General features: G+C 39.3%; 1 protein-coding gene across 1 annotated transcript in view; it reads left to right on the plus strand.

The window, feature by feature from the left end:
• CDKL4 (cyclin dependent kinase like 4) overlaps window positions 1-16,367 on the plus strand; it is a 31,236-nt gene extending 14,869 nt beyond the window's left edge. Inside the window, 7 exon segments of the mRNA XM_060168556.1 lie at window positions 5,564-5,654; window positions 6,767-6,814; window positions 8,258-8,407; window positions 9,843-9,925; window positions 11,622-11,678; window positions 13,930-14,064; window positions 16,266-16,367. Coding sequence (XP_060024539.1) covers window positions 5,564-5,654; window positions 6,767-6,814; window positions 8,258-8,407; window positions 9,843-9,925; window positions 11,622-11,678; window positions 13,930-14,064; window positions 16,266-16,367 — 666 coding nt within the window.
• Window positions 16,368-18,036: the final 1,669 nt, after the last annotated feature.

The raw sequence follows: 18,036 nt of genomic DNA on the forward strand, positions 1-18,036 counted from the left end.
TATTCTATAGCAGTCCCCCTTCCCCTACCTTTTTTTTCCCCATCATTAATTTTTTACAGCCATGGGTATCAAACTTAAGCATGCATCAAAATCACCAGGAGGTCTTGTTAAGACACATTTTGCTGGGCCCATTCCCAGAGTTTCTGATTCAGTAGGTCTGGGATAGGACCTGAGAATTGGCATTTCTAACAGTTTCCCAGTTGATACTGAAGCTGCTGGTCCTAGAGCCACACTTTGACTACTCCTGTGTTATAGAAATCATTTTGGCCGATTGCTTCCTATGTGTTACTTAACTTGTTCTTTCACCTGTATTTGCTATAAATTGGTGTTTATATCCAGAGGTTTGATCATACTCAGGTTCAGTTTTTTAGACAGGAATGCTTCACATATAGTGCTGTACACTTATTGCATCAGCATCATGAGGCATATATTATGTCTGGTTGTCTTTCCCACTTTTGATTGTCTTAAAATAGATTAGTGGGTTCAGGAGGTGTTCATTTGATCCCCTCCATTATCACTTTCCCTGTCAATCTTTTTTTTTTTTTTTTTTTCCGATACGCGGGCCTCTCACAGTTGTGGCCTCTCCCGTTGGGGAGCACAGGCTCCGGACGCGCAGGCTCAGCGGCCATGGCTCACGGGACTAGCCGCTCCGCGGCATGCGGGATCTTCCCGGACCGGGGCACGAACCCGTGTCCCCTGCATCGGCAGGCGGACTCTCAACCACTGCACCACCAGGGAAGCCCCCCTGTCAATCTTTTATTTCGTTTTAGCATTCATAGATAATTATTACCTCTCTCCAGGATTTCATTAGGGGTAAAAGGTGGTGATTTTCTAATTCTGTTATTCCTTCTGCATTTGTTAATTGGAATTCTATGGAGAAGAATTTACCATCATGGACTCTGGCTACTGTAAAGTACAGTAAGATAAATATGTGATTATTCCCTTTGTTTGTCAATACTCAAGAGTGATGAGCCAGTGTGTTAGCAGCCTCCAAGAGTGAACAATGAAGGGTTTTGGGGAGGTGTAGGGTATCGTTATAAACAAATGAATTTTATGTATTTGATGTGTTTCATTCCTTTGCAATAATTGTTCTCTCTGATGTTCAAATCTTAGGCCAATGGGAGCTTCTTTAAGTAGGCTCTTGGGTGCTTTTGCTATAATGATAGTTTTTAAAAAATAACTCTAGACCTTTTGCGTTGGTGCCTACACGGAGGCAGTGTTGAGGCAAGGATACAGACTACCATATGGTCAATTTTGATGCCAGCAGAATATCTATCATAGTAGTCTAGGATTGCTGAAAAAGAGTACAGGATCATGGAACTAAATTTCAATACTTAGGGAAAGCTTCCTTTAGCTTTAAGAAAGTCAGTGACTTTTTTTTGTTTGTTTGTTTTGTTAGGCTAAGTCAGAAGCTTTTATTTTCTATTGATAGAGTATAGAGGGATATTGTCCACAAGATACATAAACCTGTTTTTCATGATGCAAATTGTACTTTCAAATAATTACTAAAGATTATGCTGAATTGAATCCACATCTCTGTTGCTTTTCACCATGCTCTGAGAGGTATTCAGGTTCACCTAAGTTTGTTGCTAGAGTTTTATGGGTAATTAAAATGATTGTTTAAAAATTCGTTTTACCATAAGTGTTGTACATTATCCCTATATAATCAGACATGTTCCTGTGTACTGATTATAAGCTTGAATACAGTGTCTGTGGCTGATTTATCTTTGTATCGCTTTAGCCTAGGATGGATCTTTTTATATAAAAGGTGCTCAGGAAACATTTATTGAATAACTGGATGAAGGAATGAATGAATGAGTGGGTGAGTCAATCAACTTACCTACCTGATTACTACTTACTATTTCCAGTGGACCCAAACATTATTGTAGCTCAATGCAACTGCCACCATTTCTTTCTCTGCTTGGAACAACACGTTCTGTACCTTAAACTTTGAAATATTGAAAACCTCCAGTTTATAATCTGTGGCCTTTATTAAAAATGGATAATTTTTCAGACAAAATTTCTTCCTCCAACGTGGAAATTACTTCTGAACTCTGGTTATCCCATTTTCTTATGCTATGGTAAGCTTTTATGTATCTTTTTTTTTTTTTAACAAACCTATTGTCTAAAATGCACACAAAGGAAAAAAATCTAAATCATATGTAAGTTGTTACAATACTACATCGAAAACCTTTATACTCTCCTTATTTTAAAGGAGCCCTCATGATACTCTCAAAGAATAGAAAAGGCAGTCTGACCCAAGTGGTGTTGCTAAAGATTCCCAGCTTTCAACCTGTGGTGACCATGGCTACCTTTTCATCTCCAGAGTGGTGATCCTACCAAGAAAGGAAGGTTACGGTAGTAAGGGATTAAGGCCTTGCTACTCAAAGTGTGGTTTGTAGAGATCACCTGAGAGCTCATTAGAAATGCAGGTTCTCAGGCCCGTTCAGATCTGACTCAGAATCTGCATTTTAACAAGATCTCCAGGTGATTCATGTGCACATTAAACTTTGAGAAGCACTGGACTTATGAAAATACCTACTCATTTTGTTCTTTTTTTACCCTATAATATGGCTAGATTGAGGTAACTAAAGTGACCATTTAGCATCATTGTCAACTCATGAATTTTTATATATTTGACGTATCGATTAGAGAAAAACAACTTCATATCTGGGAATTCCCTGGAGGTCCAGTGGTTAGGACTCTGCGCTTTCACTGCCGTGGGCCCGGGTTTGGTCCTTGGTTAGGGAACTAAGATCCTGCAAGCCACACGGCACAGCCAAAAAAAAAAAGAACTTCATGTCAAAATGACAAAATTACAGTGACTTCCAAAATATGAGTATGTCTGGCTGTAACATCCATCATCATCTTGTTGATATCAATGACTTAGTTGTCAGGGAGGAGGTTCCTTTCCTCTCTCATTATGAGTATCCATCCATAAGGCTCAAAGAACAACCTTCTCAGATGTCCATTCAGGCTGTATAAAGAAGCAACTTCTAGTAGAGAAGCTTCCGGAGATGATTCCTAAAATTAAGGGTCAGGTTTAAAATACCATGAATACCTCTTCTTGCTGGCTTTTGAGATTGTAAAAATGAGATTGCACATCAGCTGCAATAACCCAGTTTAAGCAATGTTTGCTAAAAGCTGTGTATGATACCCAAGTTTATCAAAGTGTTTTGGTTACACTGACTTGCAAGTTATTGCTCTTAGGTGGAAAATAAGCTGATTGCGAGAGGCATTTCAGAGTTTGCACTGAGTGCAGCTTTGCAGTGGAGAGAGTGAATGTTGTATGTCTAAGCATCTTCTGTTCTCCATACTCTGCTTCTTACTGTTCCAGTGATTTTTACTCTCTTTTTCTTTCTTCTATTATATAATACTCCATCTATCCTTCTTTTTTTTTTTTTTTTTTTTTTTTTGCGGTACGCGGGTCTCTCACTGTTGTGGCCTCTCCCGTTACGGAGCACAGGCTCCGGACGCGCAGGCTCAGCGGCCATGGCTCACGGGCCCAGCCGCTCTGCGGCATGTGGGATCTTCCTGGACAGGGGCACGAACCCGTGTCCCCTGCATCGGCAGGCGGACTCTCAACCACTGCGCCACCAGGGAAGCCCTATCCTTCTTTATTTGTAGCTTCTCTTACCTGCATTACACTAAAAATTTTTTCAGATTCTTTGGGACATAATCAATACTTCATTTGCCTTTGTATGTTTTGGTTGGAAAATAAGTAGCTGTAAATTTCACATGGATTTGCATATTTAAATAGGCCAATAGACAGGTATCAATGTAAGTCCATTTACTTAGTAATGACACATATAGTACAGAAATTTTAGAATCTGATGCAAACTCACCTGAGGGATATAACCTATTCTTATTAAATCACTAATTATTATAGGTGAATATGATGCAAAGTGTTAATCCAGTTTTCATAAATGTGTTGCTTTAAAAGGTAGGATGAAAACTATGCTGGCTTATATTATAACAATGTATTTTTAAAAATTAATATCTAGGGCCTTAGGACTTTTAAGAGGCCTTAAAAAGTTTCTTCTAACTGCTGGTTGTACAAATTATGAGAAAGTTGACAGTAATTGAGACAATACAAACAAGCTTCTAGTACCAGTGCCATTTTTGTGACCCAAAATGAATTTAGGGTTCAACATTTTCTCTTTTTAGATAGCTATTATAGAAGAAAAAAAATTATTTCAAAATTGTCAATTTGACAGGAATACTTCAAGAGACTGACAGCACAACAGAGAAGTGAGGCAGAAAGAGCTGATTGTTGTGGTACTTAATCCGGAGACTGTCGGTAGCCACCTGCAATCACAGGATTGTTGCAAGGATGAACTAATTCATGTAGAAGTGCTCTGAAAAGTTCAGAGCTCTGCATGAGGGCTGAGTTGTACAAGAAGAGCAACATCATTTTTATCTACGTGCTTGTTTGGAGGGAGGATAACCCGGAAAGCTAAAGTTCTGAAGAATAGGGCCTGAGTTGTTTTCTCCTGGGGCATCCACAGCATGGAGTAGCCATTTCTGGACTAATAGTGAGTGGGGCTCACTCAGCCCACCTTCACCCACACCCCCAGCTTAGCCCTCTCACATCCAGGAAGGAGCACCTGCTTCACTCAGGGTCCTGGGGTGTTGCAGCAAGCTGTAAGCTCTCCACACATAGAGGACTCGGAGGGGAGAATGCCTCCCGCTGGTGACCCGCTCTCCCAGGGGCAACTCCAACAGCATCCTGTGGTCACGTTTCAAGAAAGCTGTTAATGGTTGCAGATTAGTTGGGGATACTCATCCCCTGAGGCCGAATATTTGGTATCTCTTGTTAATAGGTGACCGTTACATCCCAGCTTGCCCAGGACAGTTGTGGGCTGTTGTCCTCCCGTAGTAATTAATAGAGCTCCCTTTCACACATCCTTAATAGAGCTGGATGATAAATAAGATGGTCACTCTAATGAATTTTGTTTTTGCTGTCATTCAAACGTTTTTCCAGTTTCTCCAATCTGCAATATTTGTGCAACCTGCGTTGTGATTCTTGGGGGGCAGCCGTTCTTATTAGGAGCACTCTGTTACCTCGTTCAGGGTTACCTCATACTTGATTTACAAGGTTGTGTTAATTACTGCTGTACAACAGAGTGACTCCGTTATACATATATATATATTCTTTTTTTATATCCTTTTCCATTATGGTTTATCATAGGATATTAAATATAGTTCTCTGTGCTATACAGTAGAACCTTGTCTCATTCAGGGTTTTACCTCTTACTGTTTAAATAGGGCTCAGTAAAAAGTGGAAAAAATAATTATATGATACTGCCTTCTCAAAAATATTTTTTTCAGTTTTCCTATCCAATAATTATTTTCATTTCTTTCCTAATATAGCAACTTTTTTTTCTTTTGGTATAAGATTTACAAATGAAAAAAATGGCAATTTAAGTTTTTAGAAAAATGAAGGAAAACCATATTTGTGTTTATCTCACAGGCTTTGTTTATCATTTAAACTAATAGTTAAGTATTCATTATGCTTCGTTGTCTTGATGACTCGGGGAAATAATTAAATATTTTCTTACAGTGTATTCACAGAGATGTAAAACCTGAAAATATTCTAATAACTAAGCAAGGAATAATCAAGATCTGTGACTTTGGGTTTGCACGAATTCTGAGTAAGTAGCAGTTTTTTACTAACTTATCCAATTCAGATGATTATGAAATGATACAGTTAAAATTCTTACTTTAGATACTGAATGTATGCTGATTGTTATATTGTTATTATTCAAAAAGGGAAATTTCACCGTAACCTTTTAGTCAGTACATCAGTTCACACTTCACCTCCATCCAATCAACTACAATTTATTGGATGTCACATTTATGTACTTTGCCCCATAGGAAAGGAAAAGAACTACAAGATGCATTTCTGGTCTTCATGAACTTATAATCTGAAGTAAAAGAAACAAAAGAATAATACAAGATGACTGGCAATAAAGTACTAAAGCGAAAGGGCAGATGGTTCCCTGGAGGGAGATATTAACGTGGTCTAGAGTGGTTGGGAAAAACTTCCTGGAGCTGATGAGACTAGGAGAGTAAACAGAAAATGACAGAGAGGATTCAGAGACAGTGCTGAGAAAAAAGAAGTCATCCCAGAGAGGGAGGAACCAAGGGAAAGGGGGACAAATAATGATGTCTCCTTGAATCTAGAGCTGTGCAGCAGGCAAAAAACATGCATTAACAACAGATACACTGCACGGGGGGCATACACATAATCAATATCCTGATAGGACCCAAACACACGTGACTTGACAATGCATTGGGAGGCTGGTTTATACTTGAAGTTACACTGTAGAAATTCTCCCTACCCCCTCGCCCCGGTCCTCTCTTTTTAGGATTATATAGATGTTAACTAGCTAAGGTACCTTTGGAAGTTGAATGTTTTTTAATTGAAGTATATAGTTGATTTACAATATTATGTTAGTTTCAGGTGTACAGTATAGGGATTCAGTATTTTTGCAGATTGTACTCCATTATAGGTTATTACAAGACAACGGGTGTAATTCCCTGTACTGTACAGCATATTGCTTATCTATTTTATACATAGTATGGGGAAGGTGAATTTACTATCTGAGTACTGTTTACTCGATTAGTGCCTCACTGCATGAACTGTTAGGAGTATCGTGGCTTCTGAGAATTACTAAAGCTGATCTGAATGCCTGACTGCTCTTGGGAGTAGCTCCTCTCTTGGGAGAATGTGACCCACCTGATTTGACTGATGCATTTGCAGTTCCAGGAGATGCCTACACTGATTATGTCGCTACAAGATGGTACCAAGCTCCTGAACTTCTTTTTTTTTTTTTTTAACGTCTTTATTGGGGTATAATTGCTTTACAATGGTGTGTTAGTTTCTGCTCTATAACAAAGTGAATCAGTTATACATATACATATGTTCCCATATCTCTTCCCTCTTGCATCTCCCTCCCTCTCACCCTCCCTATCCCACCTCTCCAGGCGGTCACAAAGCACCAAGCTGATCTCCCTGTGCTATGCGGCTGCTTCCCACTAGCTATCTACCTTACGTTTGTTAGCGTATATATGTCCATGCCTCTCTCTCGCTTTGTCACAGCTCACCCTTCCCCCTCCCCATATCCTCAAGTCCGTTCTCCAGTAGGTCTGTGTCTTTATTCCTGTCTTACCTCTAAGTTCTTCATGACATTTTTTTTCTTAAATTCCATATATATGTGTTAGCATACGGTATTTGTCTTTCTCTTTCTGACTTACTTCACTCTGTATGACAGACTCTAGGTCTATCTACCTCATTACAAATAGCTCAATTTCGTTTCTTTTTATGGCTGAGTAATAGTCCATTGTATATATGTGCCACATCTTCTTTATCCATTCATCCGATGATGGGCACTTAGGTTGTTTCCATCTCTGGGCTATTGTAAATAGAGCGGCAATGAACATTTTGGTACATGACTCTTTTTGAATTTTGGTTTTCTCAGGGTATATGTCCAGTAGTGGGATTGCTGGGTCATATGGTAGTTCTATTTGTAGTTTTTTAAGGAACCTCCATACTGTTCTCCATAGTGGCTGAACCAATTCACATTCCCACCAGCAGTGCAAGAGTGTTCCCTTTTCTCCACACCCTCTCCAGCATTTATTGTTTCTAGATTTTTTGATGATGGCCATTCTGACTGGTGTGAGATGATATCTCATTGTAGTTTTGATTTGCATTTCTCTAATGATTAATGATGTTGAGCATTCTTTCATGTGTTTGTTGGCAGTCTGTATATCTTCTTTGGAGTAATGTCTATTTAGGTCTTCTGCCCATTTTTGGATTGGGTTGTTTGTTTTTTTGTTATTGAGCTGCTTGTAAATTTTGGAAATTAATCCTTTGTCAGTTGCTTCATTTGCAAATATTTTCTCCCATTCTGAGGGTTGTCTTTTGGTCTTGTTTATGGTTTCCTTTGCTGTGCAAAAGCTTTGAAGTTTCATTAGGTCCCATTTGTTTATTTTTGTTTTTATTTCCATTTCTCTAGGAGGTGGGTCAAAAAGGATCTTGCTGTGATTTATGTCATAGAGTGTTCTGCCTATGTTTTCCTCTAAGAGTTTGATAGTTTCTGGCCTTACATTTAGGTCTTTAATCCATTTTGAGCTTATTTTTGTGTATGGTGTTAGGGAGTTTTCTAATCTCATACTTTTACATGTACCTGTCCAGTTTTCCCAGCACCACTTATTGAAGAGGCTGTCCTTTCTCCACTGTACATTCCTGCTTCTCCTGAACTTCTTGTGGTAGATACCCACTATGGTTCTTCAGTCGACGTATGGGCTACCGGTTGAGTTTTTGCAGAGCTCCTGACAGGCCAGCCACTGTGGCCTGGAAAATCCGATGTGGACCAACTGTATCTGATAATCAGAACACTGGGCATAAGTTGCATTTTATGGCTTACAGAGTTGCTAAAGTGTTATAGTAGTGGTATGTCACTGTAATGAACAATAAGACCTTTCTTTCTTCTCCAAAGTGCTACTCAGGATGGCTGTTCTGGGTTGTAGCCAAAGCCCAACCCTTTTCTCAATGTGTAGAGACATAACTTCTGTCAGTGAGGACTTTTCAGATGCCTTTCCAAGTCAAGTCAATTAGCCGTGGAATAAACTATACATTTACTTACCTTATCAGCCTAAGATAGGGCTAAGGATATGAGTCAGCAGCATAGAGCTTACTCTAAAGATATTTACTCAAATGCACTTTCTATCTTCTGTAAAAGAGGAATTTTCCCCTTTCCTCTAGCACAGGGGTCAGCAAACTTTTTCTATAAAGGGCCAAATGGTAAATATTTTAGGTTTTGCAGGCTATACAGCCTCTGTTGCCACTCCTCAAATCTGCTTCTTTATACTTAAGAATTTACAAATTACTTTCACACACACCATCTCTTTCAGTCTTAAGAAAAGCCCATTAAGGACATTATAACATTTTTCATTGTGCCTGGTTCTACCAATGAGGAAACTGAGGCTGTGGGAGCTTCCATGAGTGACCTAAAGTCCTACAACTAGTTAAGTGCAGAATAAGAATGGACTCAAATGCTCTCTTTCATGAGCTTTCATCACGATGCAGCGTCCTCAGCACTTGTCTACTTCCACCTGGTTGGAAGAGAACATAACCCAAAAGATCAGCTGCAGCTTTACGCCAGCAGCATGGATGCAAACAAAGTGATGGGTGTTTATTAATCCCTTCCCATAGGCTCTCCTGGCAGCATGGCTGCTGGGCAGGGGAACTACTGCTGTCTGGTCTGATGCAATTCCCTGTGTGGTTCCAACACATTCTGCTGGAGAATTCCGCAGCATGAAAAGTGTGGGGTAGAGTATCACTACAGGCCACACCTTAAGCTTCTGCTGTTTAATTGATTTCCTGCAAGGTTGTGGAAATTTACATTAGGCAGATGTTAGACAGACGAGTCTGAATCCTGGGTCTGTCACCTAATGACCGTGTGACTTTAGACAGCTGATCAAACCTCTGAGCCTCATTCCCTGACTGGGACAGTGTAAATGAAAAATAGCAACGATTGTGAGATGGTTATGAGATTAAACGGGATCATATGTGTAAAGCCCTCCAGACCACTTGCTTACCTCCTCTTTTGGTGGCGGCTGAATGGCAGACCAAACCATGTGTGGCAAAGAGAGTTTCTTGGGAGCATTGACCTTACCTGAGAAGGTATGTTTTTGCAATGACCCATTCTTCCCAAATCTGGAGGGAATGATCAGGCTCAGTATTTCTTTCACATCTGGACCTCAGAAGTTAACCATTTAAGCATTATGTTATTTTTAGTAAATTTTTCATGAGTTATGTGGTTTGTATTTAACAGGAAAACTAATCCCAAGACATCAATCTATCTTTAAAAGTAACCAATTTTTCCATGGCATCAGTATTCCTGAACCAGAAGATACGGTAAATTGATCGATTCTGGTGTTTTGTTATTTGTGTTGCTACTTTCTTTAAAGGGGTACTTGTTTCTTCTTTAATGTTTGTGCTTTGGGCTCCTGTTTTCCTTACGACACACTGACACAGGTCAAAAAAACTATGTAAAAACTACATAAAATGAACCAGGAGAATGCTTTAAAAGTTTACTTGCCCTATGTATTCAAAGATTAATTCAATTTTAAATTTGGAAGTGAAAGTATGCTTAGTTCCTTCATAAATACCGTGATCCTTTTATTTTTTATTATTTTTTTTTTTTGCGGTACGCGGGCCTCTCACTGTTGTGGCCCCTCCCGTTGCGGAGCACAGGCCCCGGACGCGCAGGCTCAGCGGCCATGGCTCACGGGCCCAGCCGTTCCGCGGCATGTGGGATCTTCCCGGACCGGGGCACGAACCCGTGTTCCCTGCATCAGCAGGCGGACTCTCAACCACTGCGCCACCAGGGAAGCCCCCGTGATCCTTTTAATCAAAACACTCTGGTACCTTGCCCTGAAATAATTATTTTCTCATAAACAGTACTTACCGAAGTTGTCTCTATTTTGAAAAAAAAATGCATTCTCTATTTTCTTCAGCTTCTGAAACAAAGCTCAAATCAATAGAAACTATTTTTTCACAACATATATTTCCACATGGAAGGTCATTCCACAAAATGATCCTCGTTGTATCCAAATCAAAACTGCAAACCACAATGATCACCTCTGCACTCTTCCTGTGGTCTTTGCCTTTTTGTGGGAATCTACCAATGACTACTTGACCCTCTTACTCTCTGTAGTCATTGATTTCCTGTCTGTGTTACCTAAGTTTGGGCTATGATCTTTAAAACTCTGTATGATCTAGATTCTGCCTGTAGAATGAAAGGACTGTCAGGGGAAGCCTGTGCCACGCTCCAGCTGTGCTGGAGGTGGGGAGAGTCTGCTAAGCCAGGTCATGATTTATGGCACCTGTGAACCATCAGATTCAGGTGGTCCCAACTTCTCTAAACACCCTGTTCATCTTAAATTTATTTCGTATAATACCTTGATTTATGTACTGGATTTCTTTTTTAGTATATTTGTTAAGGCTTTTAACAAATACAATAAGAGGTTAAAAGTTGAATTACAAGTCTAGAGGTTGAATTACAAAAGATTATATAACATGTTTGATTTAAAGACTAAAATACAACAAATTCACATGTACCTGCTGCCTAGTTAAGGAAGGAGAATATTGCCATTGACTTGGAAGCTTCTCACTCCCCATGTACTCTTCCTCAATCCCATTCTCTTCCCCCCTTACTATTCTGAATATTGTGTTCATCATTCTGTTGCTTTCCGTAGTGCTCTTAATTATTCAGCTCAGTGTATTTTCATTAATGCTCAAAGCATTTCTGTAAGTAGATCAGGCATCCCTATAAGTAGATATTAGGGTACTGTTGTAGGATTTCAGAAGGGGACATTTAGCACGAACATTTACCAAACACTAATTGCAAAACACCGTGAAGTTAATAGCTTCAATTTTTCCCAATACACTATACAGTAGTGTAAAATTATGTAAAAATATGAATTTAAAAAATCTTCAAAATCTAACCTACTAGGGGGTCTTTCTCCAAAGTATTCTTAATGCTAATATATTTAAAATATCCATTACTTTGTTGTTAGGTAACATTGAAATGCTTTACTTTGTTTTTTAGGAAACTCTTGAAGAAAAGTTCTCAGATGTGCATCCTGTGGCTTTGAATTTCATGAAGGTACCTAAGCATCAATTATAACCATTATTGACTGCAAGTCATAATGATTGAAGCTGGTAACTCTAGGGGGGTGGACAGTAGGGCAAATAATGCCAAGGTAAAAATGTAGTCATTGAAACAGTTAAGGAACTGTAAAATAATTACAGTTAAAGGAACATCAGTGGTTTAAACAGTAATCTTTCTAACATATCCATTAAAATTATTAGAAGATGAAAGAGTATAATTAAGGTCTGCCATGATGAAGACCATACTTCTGCATTCATTAGGAAATTTGACTGTTAAGTCAGTATATTCAAGACTATGGAAATTTATGAGGATAAATGTACTCCTTAAATTTGAAGATCAAGAATTGTGCTGTAGGGCTTCCCTGGTGGCGCAGTGGTTGAGAGTCCGCCTGCCGATGCAGGGGACACGGGTTCATGCCCCGGTCCAGGAGGATCCCACGTGCTGCGGAGTGGCTGGGCCTGTGAGCCATGGCCGCTGAGCCTGCGCGTCCAGAGCCTGTGCTCCGCAGCGGGAGAGGCCACAACAGTGAGAGGCCCGTGTACCGCAAAAAAAAAACAAAAAAAAAAACATAAAAACGAATTGTGCTGTAGAGGGAAGAGATATGGGGATATATGTATAGCTGATTCACTTTGCTATAAAGCAGAAACTAACACACCATTGTAAAGCAATTATACTCCAATAAAGATGTTAAAAATAAATAAAATAAAATTTTTAAAAATAAAAAGAACTGTGCTGTCCAATATGGTAGCCACTATTACATGTTACTATTGAGCACTTGAAATATGGCTGATTAGAATTGAGATGTACTATATTTCTATGAAAATTACTTTAAAAAAGAATATAAAATATTTCATTAATAGTTTTTAAAATATTACATGTTGAACTGATAACATTTTGGATACACTGGATTAACTAAAATTTTAAATTGCTTTCTAAAAAAATCAGTAGAAGATCAGGCAAAATCAGAACCATGCAGACACCAAATATAGCCCCTGTACAAGGGCCAAAAGAGATAGTCAAACAAAGGACCAATTCTAATAAAAAGCAGAAGAAACTCATCTATGACCAGTATGCCATTCATGCTTGACCAACTGAGGCCATGCTAGAAAGTGTACCTCTTCCATTCAGTGTGGACGCTGAAAGCCTTTAGTGGTATAGGGATGGAGATACTAGTATGAGTATCTATCTTTAACAACCAATTAAGTTATATTTATAGCAATGACTTCCATACCACTGATCAGAATGACTACTCATCAGAATGAGCTTTTTAAAAATATACATTCCAATAAATAACCTCAGATTTACAGAAGCAGAATCTCTATGAATAGGACCTTGGAATTTGTATCGTTAAGCCTCCCCCTAGGTGATTATGATAAGCAGCCCGGTTTGAAACTCTTCTGATCTAGAAAGTAGAGCCATCTGGATGACCTAGAGTCAACTTTGTAGACCAGCCTTTGTGCTAGAGCTGGTCACTACCCAGGTGCTATCCAGGGTGCTGGATTCCTTCAGTATGAGTCCCCCTGAGACTCAGAGGCCGACACCTCTGAGCTCTCAGACTGCCCTTACCACTGCTCCACTGGACCTCACCTGCCTTCTACCTGTCTCACTGCTCTGACTTGCCCTAACCCAGCACTCTGCAGGCCCTGTCCTGGAAGTCTAATTCTCCAGCCTTGTTCTGGACAGGTTGTTCTGACCCGCCTGCAATTTAGCAAACCCCCCGAGGGGTTGGTGGAGGGTAGGTCAAGCCCTGTAAGCCCAATCCATTCTCAGGTGGCTTCTCAAACAGGTATTAGATTCACCCTGAAGGCTTGTTAAACACAGATTGCTGGGCCCCACCCCCAGTGCTTTTGATTCAGTAGGCCTGGGGTTGGACCAAAGAATTTGTATATCTAGCAAGTTCCCAGGTGATGCTGATGTAGCTGGCCTAGGGACCACATTTTGTGGAGCCCTACAAACTATTTGCTTTGACAAGTGATAAAGAAATGTCACTGGTGAAACGCACCTGACCTACATTTACCCCCTTTGAGACATTGAATGTTCATCAAATCTACCCTCAAAAGACTTTGAAAGGGCAAAAGAAGAGCAATTCCAGTTATTAACAAGTTCCAAGTACTGGATAATATACAAACTTGAAGATTTTCTAAACTCGTATTTGCTCTACCAAGTTATTATTCAGAGTTTTTGGGCACAGTAACAAAACAGCCTCCTCTTTTAATATCTTCTTTGCTCTTCCCGTCTTCCATAGGAGTGTCTGAGGATGAATCCAGATGACAGGTTAACTTGTGCCCAACTCCTGGAGAGCCCCTAATTTGATTCTTTTCAAGAGGACCAAATTAAAAGAAAAGCATGTAATGAAGGAAGAAACAGAAGATGTCAGCAGGTACCTCCATTCAAAAGTTAAAGTGCTGTAAAAATGATTCTTTATTTTCCTTCTCTACCTTTCAAAGTGAGACTAGGCGGGCACCAAGATCTTCTCTTTGCACTGGTTTAGTTGTATTTGTTTGTCTAATAAATATTGGTGATTGATGTCATAAAACCATAAAACTATGAAAATATACAGATTGTCACAAAATCTTATTCCAAATACACTTAAGTTATTGCACAATTCTTTTCTTACACTGATTCGATATTCCCCCCTGCCAGGTCATGTACCCAAAACACAACAGTTTCAAACAAGTAAGCCCCAATTACAGCAGAACTGAGTTTGACCAGCATTATGGAAGAATCCCGGTACCTTCTGTAGCCTCCAGATGCCCAGTAAAGGAAACTTGACTCTTCTGTCTTTTCACCCGTGGCAGGCACCTTAGTCTGCCTTTCCTAGGCTTTTCCTGGTAGCCAAGGGCAAGCTCTGGACAGATACAAAGAGCTGAAACTCAGACATCTGAGAACCAAATTCTGTCCTAAAATGTTCCAATATTGTAGAATAATACAGTGAATATAAAGACGAACACTGATTCTGTAGCTTATTAGGCAACTACCATTTACTTGCAAAACTCTGAAGTTAAAACATAAACTCCATGAAAGTAGGTTTCTTTGAGGTTGGATTTTTTTCTCCTCACCTATATCCCCAGCACCTAAAACAATATCTGTTACATCAAAGGTACTTAATAAATATTATCCAAATAAATAAGTAGGTGAACATTGCTTATTAATAAGCCAAGATGGTAATTTTCCATTTTTCAGAAACTGACAATTGTCACATTTTGCGTTTGCTTAATCCTCCACCTCTGATCTACTTTTTTGTTCATTTATCTTCTCATTAGCATCTTTACCATAAAGGAAGAAAGTGGTCTCTTTCAATAGTTAAAATAGAAGTTTGTTGGGAGAGAAAGATGTATCCAAAATCTTTATCCAAAATAAAAATCCAAATTTGTATTACGTAGGTCATTTTACCTTTAACTGTTCAAGTTACATGTTTGCAAGTTAAGCCCAATAGAGTTTACTTAAATAACCAAAAAATTAGGGTTTGTTCAAATGAGTCTGAGGCAGCAATTTGAAATACAGTGTGAATTTTGTGTAAAAGCACTGTCCCCTCAAAAACATCTCACCAACTTCCCCAGCTTTGTCCTGGGAGGGTGGATGGCGGCCCTGATCCATCCTGCATCTTGGTCCCTAATCCACTTTCCACCACGCTCACCTCCAGGTGGGTGAGGACGCTGCTCTCCCTTTAAGTCTCCAGTTCACAGCTGTGCTGCCCGTTAATACTTTGTGGCCCAGCTGATACAGATCAGGGACTTTACAGAAGGCCTTCCCAAAGACCCAAGACAACAGAAGGAAAAGAAACAACAAGAGCAGCATGCACCTAGAGAATGTCATTTACAAAGACGATGTCATGTTCTCCGTGCTTAGCCATCTGCATCCTGTCCATCTCTATGTGCTAGCCCCACCAGAGCCCTCACCACGAGACCATGCCTAGCCGCCTCCCTCCTTCAGGTGAAGTCCATAGAGAGCAAGGCCAAGAGAAAGACAGGGATGTCTTTCAAGTTCTGGTTTTCTTTCTGAGGATACACCTCTTTCCTAGAGATTTTACCATATCAGAAAATAAACTAAAAATTCAGAAAGATCTTTTCATATAGTGTGGTTTCACTTTGTAAGTTCAAATTTCTACCTAGATCTTAGTTTCTATATCTCTGAGTGGATAACCAGCAATTTCCCGAAGACTAAATATTGTTTAAAGTTGATAGTAAAGAGGTTTTAAATCTTTGCTGTTCTGCCAGTATCCTAAAATTAATATCCAAAATTAAAAATTTGAGATGGGTAGAATGTAGACTCTTAGAATTATTGTTTAATAGCTGGTGGACATCTATCTTTTAAACCCTGACTAGACACTCATAAATGAGTTTATTGAAATAAATCATAGTACATCTCTGAGAATCCTAGAATAAATCATAGAAACAAATTTTCAAGTATCAGAGAATCACAATTTTTGAAAAAAGTAACCCTGTTTAATTTTAAAAGTTGATGTCTTTTGACATCTTTGCACCATGTGTATCCTTTTTGTTTTACCACCTTTAAATCAAACTGTACCAATAGGAATTATTTTCAATTTACTTTCCTATTTTTGTCTTGTTCTGCTATTAGAATCAACTGTTGCGTCTCATACCAGGAAGCCACATCTCCCCCACACCTGATGGAAGAAAACAAGTCTTCCAGTTAAAATTCGATCATCTTCCAAACATTTAGTTCTTTCAAGTGGAAAGTAATTTAATAGGTACACATTTTTGTACCAGAGGAATAGGGATTCTCAGTGTTTCAAATGCAAATGAGCCATATGAAAATTAAGATGCTTTCTAGAATTGTTTTGCTCTGATCATTACTGATTCCTCTGCCCATGCTTTTTACATGCCAACTTTATCTTTTAGAACATTTTCTTTAAATGTTACAAAGTCTGAACCTGCACATATGGAGGAGACATTTTCAATTTCATCAGAGCAGCCCCTCTTGAAGCAATGTGTATCGAGAATTTGTGAGCTTATACTTTGATTTATGAGAAAGATTTACATTTATCATCTTGCTTCAGCTGACCACATACTGTCTTAGAGCAGTATCAAATAGCTTGCCTAGCTGTTGTTTGTGTAAGGAATAGCATTATGTTTCTGCATTTTAATTCACTCTTATTGTAACCAGGTCTGTTGAGAAATGCTGGTGTTTTATTTTGTGTTTTTTTATTGGTGTAGTAAGGGAACCTTGAAATGTCATCTAGGTTTATCCCTTAATTCCAGGGCAGACTCTACTTTCTCTGTCTCATAAGACATTGACAATTCTATTTTTAAAGCTAGCTAGAGAACATGCCATACATTTACATAGAAAATAGCGGATGAACTGCAAGGAATTACCATCCTTGTGACATCATGCCCTAGGGTAATTGACTGCTGACTCTACTGCTCTCCTTTGGTGCATCACGGTTCCTTATCCTTTTCTCCTCCTGACTAAATCATCTCAGTACCTAAACCTGTCCTCCTGGGTGTATTTTCTGCATTGTCAACACTCTCTTCCAAACATTTGCATCCATAGCCTCTATAAACTTGTGCAGCCCTACACTCGGGCATCATGGTCAGGTCAAGTTTGTAAACACGAGAGCAGGAAGATTATCATTCAATTAACTTCATTTTGTGTCTCTTATCCAAAAAAGACACAGACAAACAAAACACCTCAATAAGTGAGCTGAGGGCTTCCCTGGTGGCACAGTGGTTGAGAGTCCGCCTGCCGATGCAGGGGACGCGGGTTCGTGCCCCGGTCCGGGAAGATCCCACATGCTGCGGAGCGGCTGGGCCCGTGAGCCATGGCCGCTGGGCCTGCGCGTCCGGAGCCTGTGCTCTGCAACGGGAGAGGCCACAACAGTGAGAGGGCTGCGTACCGCAAAAAATAAAAAATAAGTGAGCTGAATTTATGTTGGGATATTTTCCCAAGTAAACTTGACACATACACACACATACATACATACGTATATGTAAATATATGTTTATAATTATAAATTTTGAAGCATCATAGTAGATGCCTTTTATCCTGAACATCTAAAAATGATACCGACTGTTTGGAAGTACTTTTAGTTTGCTAGCAAGGAACTCATGTAAAATAATAACATGGGGCTGTCTATCATCACTGTCTGGCTTAAGGCACAAAATAGTGATGTCTCTATCAATAAATATTAAGATTATTTCATTAAATTTTTTCTGCTCCTGCGTCTGGCATGCTTACCTGAACATTGTCAGATTTTGTGAATTATGCATAATTCCAGAAATTCCTTGTATTTGGCACCAAGACACCAAGCATAAATTGTTATTACGAAAACACAGTTCCACCTTACGTTCATCTCTAAAAGTCTGTTGCACATATAAATATGGCTCTGTAA

Source organism: Lagenorhynchus albirostris, chromosome 13 (genome assembly GCF_949774975.1).
Source record: "Lagenorhynchus albirostris chromosome 13, mLagAlb1.1, whole genome shotgun sequence".
Lineage (NCBI taxonomy): Eukaryota > Metazoa > Chordata > Mammalia > Artiodactyla > Delphinidae > Lagenorhynchus > Lagenorhynchus albirostris.